This window comes from Telmatherina bonti, assembly GCF_933228915.1.
Source record: "Telmatherina bonti genome assembly, chromosome: 20".
In the NCBI taxonomy this organism is placed as follows: Eukaryota; Metazoa; Chordata; class Actinopteri; order Atheriniformes; family Telmatherinidae; genus Telmatherina; species Telmatherina bonti.
Window position 1 is genome coordinate 15,004,145 of NC_136618.1, and position 6,000 is coordinate 15,010,144.

The 6,000-nt window shown below is 41.9% G+C and overlaps 1 protein-coding gene across 2 annotated transcripts in view; it reads right to left on the reverse strand.

Annotated features, from left to right (window-relative positions):
• The window catches only part of sema5a (sema domain, seven thrombospondin repeats (type 1 and type 1-like), transmembrane domain (TM) and short cytoplasmic domain, (semaphorin) 5A), a 144,816-nt gene that overhangs the window by 69,006 nt on the left and 69,810 nt on the right, over window positions 1-6,000 (reverse strand). For both annotated transcript variants that reach the window (XM_079259753.1, XM_079259754.1), the window contains exons 5-6: window positions 5,657-5,719; window positions 1,972-2,070 (exon numbers count right to left, since the gene is read on the reverse strand). In XM_079259753.1, coding sequence (XP_079115879.1) covers window positions 1,972-2,070; window positions 5,657-5,719 — 162 coding nt within the window. The remainder of the gene's footprint in view (window positions 1-1,971; window positions 2,071-5,656; window positions 5,720-6,000) is intronic.

Consider the following 6,000-nt stretch of genomic DNA (forward strand, 5'->3'; position numbering starts at 1 on the left):
AAGAAAAGACGAGGATGAGCGATAAATAGACGGCAGTGCATCCGCTGTATTTTCAGGAAGGAAAGAGAAAGTGGCCTCTGTCGGAGGACCCAGCAGCTGCATTAGTGGGACACATAAGTGGCTTCAAACACCGAGAAAACAGACTTTTTTAGTAGCAGACACGAACTGCAGGGGCAGCCAAGTGGGGGCTAAGTATAGTACTGAGAAGCTATTGTAGCAAGTGTGAGAATTTTTAACTGCTAGCTGTGGCAGGAAATCTAGCCATACACACACACACACACACACACCCACACCCATGCACACACTCACTGACATGAGATGTGTTAATGGGCAGAGCTGTCAATATTCCTCAGTGGGTGGCAGGCAAATGACACATCCTAATAGTTATCTGTCAAAAGCGTGCGAACGGTGTCATACAAAGCTACTGTATCTCAACTCTACTTCATCTCATCCTGAGCAAACAGGAAGTTACACTTTACTCAAATATAACCTTTGCCAGTTATCATCATCATCAATGTCACTGCAACACCAGACGAATGACAACAGCAGATTTCCACTCCAAAAAACAAAAAAAAAACTCCATTCCAGGTTGCGTTGCATGATTCGAAGGGAAAGTCAACCTTTATATGGTAAACACTGGTTTGATCTATAGCCTCTGAGCTATTCAAATGATCGATATTCAGCTCATTCTCCGGTCATCACCACAGTTGATAGTAAATCTGTCTGAGCTTAATTCTGTGGCCGCTTCTGCTCCCGACCCGTGTTTCACATTAACCGACATTCTGCGTGTAAATATGACAGCAGCCGATGAAATACTGCTATAATAATGTCATGGCATTTCAACTATATGTATTTTCGCCACGGTAAACAGCCATTATGAGCTGCTGACCTTTGGAAGCAGTGCTGTTGGTCAAAAACAAATGTCATCATCAGAGTAAACTCTTGCCTCGGCCTCCTCTGAAAGCTCCGCAGAGGGGAAATGCAGATGTTTGATATGGACCCGTCACAACTCTAAGGTAAGCACAATACACTGACATTTTAAATGTTGCTCTGTACTTAACTTCAAGGGGCCGTGTCCCTTGCAATACCCTGTTAGACACTTCAGTTGCTGCAAAATGTGGATATTATCGCAGTTCTAGCGAGCTGTAAACCAGTGTTTCATGCAGAGTGTGTCAGGATCCTGCTGTAACACAAGAGCAGGTCACACCGAGAAGCCTGGAAATCCCTTTAAAATGGGGATTAAGAGAAATGGGAAATTTGAAGGAGTACAAGAAGGAGCAGAGAAAACCTTAAATGAAAAAAGAGAAAGAACAGAATGATGTGATGAACACATAACGACTGATGCTGCTTTTAAAGAACAATAAAATGCGTTTACTCTGCTGTCAAGACCGCCATCATCCGGAGCAGTGAACCGAGAAGTTGACTGCGATGCTGAATTTGTTTTTTGACGGCACGAATCTTGAGCTAAGATGTCTTGATAAGACACACTTTATACTGAGTTTACATCCCTAACGGCTCAGAGGATGAGGAAAAAAAAAAAGCATGCAGAGTGAATACTGAGGTATCACTGTCACAACTCACCTTGGATGTGTTGATCAGCCTGACCTTTTTGTCTGACATTGCCGGTTCATTAAATAACAATTCAGCCTTCATATCTGCAGCGTTTACAGCGCTGACATAATGGTATTCAAGACTAATGACTTTAAAAATGCATGTTTTTTTTTTTTTCATAAGTGGCTGACTAAAGCTGCTGTCAAGTTCTATAAAGCACTGCAACTTGGATGTACGGATGTTGATGAACTGCTGTGACCTGCGAGGTCAGGTTTACGTCATGAAAACAGTCAGAACTGTCGTGGCTGCACTGAATGATATAAATTGGAGATGGCGTAGTGAAAATAAGGGGAAAAGAGGTTAGGGATATTTTAGGTCCTAAAATACAACATTATACAATGTTATATATACTATTCATACCGTGCGGTTGGTGCAGATGGGGGTGAAAGCGTTGGTTCCGCAGGTGAACAACCTGTTCCCATTCACCAACAGCACCCTAATGTAGTTCTGGCACTCCTCCTGTGGAAACACACACCAGCAAACACACAAATTGCAGTTAGCATTTAGCAGCGGCACCATTATCCAGCAGCAGCATTAGGTAGAGGGGGCAAATTACACTTCATGCCAATAAATGAGAAAAACTCATTGAACTACAGGAGGGCCGCTGCAAAACGTGGCCAAGCTAGACAGAGTCAAATAAAGGCTAATACCCACATGGCTCCGCCATGCCGCATCTTAATTCAGCAGGGACCGCATTTGGAGAGGGATCTCGGTGAGGCGGAGACCAGATAAATGCAACAGGTGTGGGAGAAAACCACTCCAGATTAGTTTAGAAAATTGACTTGGTCTTGTTGACCGGTCAGAAAGTGAAATGAAAATGTAGCCTCTCATATATTTCATTCAGTCATGTTTCTTTTTAGCCTGCTCCCCAAAGTTAATCAATTCAAACCACTTACATCCAAATTAGGGTGAAATACATGCTCACCGCTCTTTTCTTGGCTCTCTCTCCTCCTGTGAGGTTTTTTTTTTTTTTTTTTGGGCCTGGATTTCTAGCAAAACCATTCAGCACTTAGTTAAAAGCTCCCAACAAATGGAGCGGGACCGACGGAGTGAATGATGGATTGTATGATAGATTGGCGCTGAACATCATGAACCCCTAACGTAAAGGTCAGGCTTTGATGGAGGCCTGCCGGTGATTTTCATCAGCAGAAGGCGTCCTGTAGTAAATGCAACAACACAAGTGTGTGTTCATGTCAGACGCAACATTTGTTGTTGGGGCAGGACTGAACAATAAGCTAGCAGGGTCCCTTCGTATAAAAAGGGGCCATGGCTGGGTTGGTTAGAGCCTCGTAGAAATTTAAAACCTTGTAAATCTGATGCTGTCTGAGCCACTTGAGGTGCCCTGGGCAACCCTTCACCCCCCTTTGTACCCCTCTCAAGGGTCTGATTTAAGAGTGGAGGTCCTCAAGATGGAAGGGTTGTTATTTCCCTTCAGCATGGTGAAGGTTGACTCATAAAGCAACTTATTTCCTGGTGTATGTGTGTATTTATATGTGTCTGCTAGAGTAGCCACAGTTAGAGTGCATGCCTATATATCTGTGCTGTTTGTGCAGCTCTTCATGCACCATATACTTGTATGTCTACGTGTGGGTGGTTTGCGAAGGGGTCAGCATGATTCTATTCTCCCCTAGAGTTTTCTAAGGTAAATAACGACGCATTTAATATTTTCTCAGCTTCACAGTCTTGACTTGTTTATGAAAACTTCCTGACAAATGTCCCATGTCTGTACTGTAATACAGAAGCCGTTGTGCTCGGCCCCTGCATTATAAAATAAAACAGAGGCAGCAATCACGTCCTGTCAAGTGGATTTAAGTCTCCTTTCTTCTGTCAGTTGGAATAAATCAAACACACAAGAGAAGAGAGGATGCATGTGTTAGAAAAAAAAAATACAATCACTTGTAAATTCACTCAAAGCACAGAGACGGTATCTGTGTAATTGCTTGAGCAATGGTATATTGCTGTGCATTGAGCTAGGTAATAAACCATCGAAAGCCCTGTCAACTGCTGGAGAAAGAAGTCGTTTAATGCTGTTTTTACATCACGGTAGCTGATCCTCTGAAGGGAACATCCAGCAAAACAATTCTGCTCTGCCAGACTGCAGCGACTCCCAAGGACTGAGGTAGCTTTGGTCTGTAATTCACTACGGCTATCATGCGCCGGCCAGCCTGTGCATGCCTATTATGGGTCCCTAACCACCTTTCACAGGAGGATAAATACACAGCGGCGTGCTCTCACACACACAGGGATCAGGGCTAGGCAGTTCACCTACAAGTCAAGTTCAGCTTGAAACCATCTGTTTTGTAGACAAGAGTATGCCAGCCGACCACACACAAAAATACACCCTGCAAAAGAAAGAAACTACAAAAACAATAGGGAGTCCCTTTGAGGAAAGTCTATAAATAAGAACTAAAGAGTGGTTGTTTTACTTCAGAAAACGTTGATCTAAATCGGCTTTGAGGTCACACTGCTGGAATTCCCACGGTATCTATACGTTAAAGCTGCATAAAGAGCCCCATGTTGCTTTCAGGCTTCACCATGTTTCATCATAACTTTCCATACTTTCATTTAATACTGCTGGTTTGATGTCATGTGCTTCTTGAAACTGATCAATGTGTCTGTAAAAATAAAAAAAAGAGATCTGTGATCTCTGTCTTCTGTAGATATATATCTTTTTAAGATTAATGATATTAATCTGCAATGATGGGCTGTTGGCCCTGCGATGGACTGGCGAGCTGTCCAGGGTGTACCCCGCCTTTCGCCCGAAGACTGCTGGGATATCCTCCAGCCTCCCCGGGACCTTTCATCGGATTAAGTGATTAGGATAATGAATGAATGATGGGCTGTTGGGGAATTATAACAGTATGGGGCATTCAGTTCCATTTAAACACTGTTTATTCACATATTATTTGGGCGTATTGAGTCCCAAACCCCCAGAAAATACTGAATGATCATGAGCTTGGCAGTTTGGAAAACTGCACAGCAGTTGTGCAGGTTTGTGTTCCAGCTCTTAATTGCACATGATATTATTCTAACAAGACATCAAGGGAAATTCAATCACTTTTACACATTTATATGAATTTATTAGATATTATCTGGGGCTTGAAGTGGTGCTTAAACAAATACAATAAAACAAGCCTGGCAATATCATTGCTGGATAGTTTGTGACTTTGCAAGCGATATAATTCAAGGGGTGCAATATAGTGGTGTTGATTATAATTGTTGTATTAAAAGAATAAACTATCAAGATTGAGTTGATAATAAAAACCTAGCAATGCAATTTGATCTAAGTACGAAAATAAAATCAAGACATCAGTCAATGCAATGGTAAAATTCTTTCACTCCACACTTTGAGTGCAATTCTTTTGACAAAAAAGGACACAAAAAATATTTTAAAAAACTAATATGAATTAGTCTGATGGCAATGTTGAGCTTTTGTACTGATGTGATTCTTCTGACCAAGGTAATTGCACAATGAAAATTAGACTGTGTGGCAGCCATGGTAACCACACTGCTGCAAAGTTGGGAATATTTGCATCTTCAGCTGAAGCCCCTGTCAGCACAGTCAGTGTTATCTGAACAATGAAAGCATGCTCTCGGTTAGGTATGCATGTAAAATACCCACTAAACATCACACGTGTCGCTTGTGACCTGGTTAGCAAGCGGACATTGCAGTTTAGCTCAAAGCTAGCATCATTGAACACTCAGAGAGCTGGCATTTGTGAAGATAAAAGGCAGGCAACTTGGAAATATATTGACATATACCTGGCACACAAAGCAACATTTGGATGGTTATAAGGATGAAAAAGTTGAATGTAAAGTTTGTTGTCTCTCGCACATCCCAGAATTTATTGTGGATTCCAGGAGTAGCCTTTTAGTTTGGCTCCAGATTCAAAACTGAGCAAAAGTCTTGGAAAACAACTTTTACAAAGGAAAGTTGTTTTTCTGTTTTATAGAGAAAAAAAAAACTAAAACTTTTTCCCCCAACATAGTCAAATGTTTCTAGTGAAAGAAAATAAAAGTGTCTTTGTGCATCACTTAAACTCACCTCGGATTTTCCACGGCTGAAGCAGGCTCCCTTGGTGAACTCATCGCAGTGCCACTCTGCCTCCTGCAGAGACAGAAAAGCTGTATGAGGCTCCAAACAAACCATCAAGAAGAACACTATATCACAATGAACAGTTTTGGAAAACACTCAAGGAACCCAAACAAAACCATGGCTGGCTCTGTTTTTGGAGAAAAATCCTCTTTTTCAGGGAATTTGCTGTCTAGTGACCACCCAGGCGTTCTCCGTGCCACAGAGGACAAACAAAACGCAGTTAGAAAGTGTAATGGAAAAACACACAACGTTTGCAACGTGCAAAGAATGGATTAAAAACAGAAGCAAAGCAA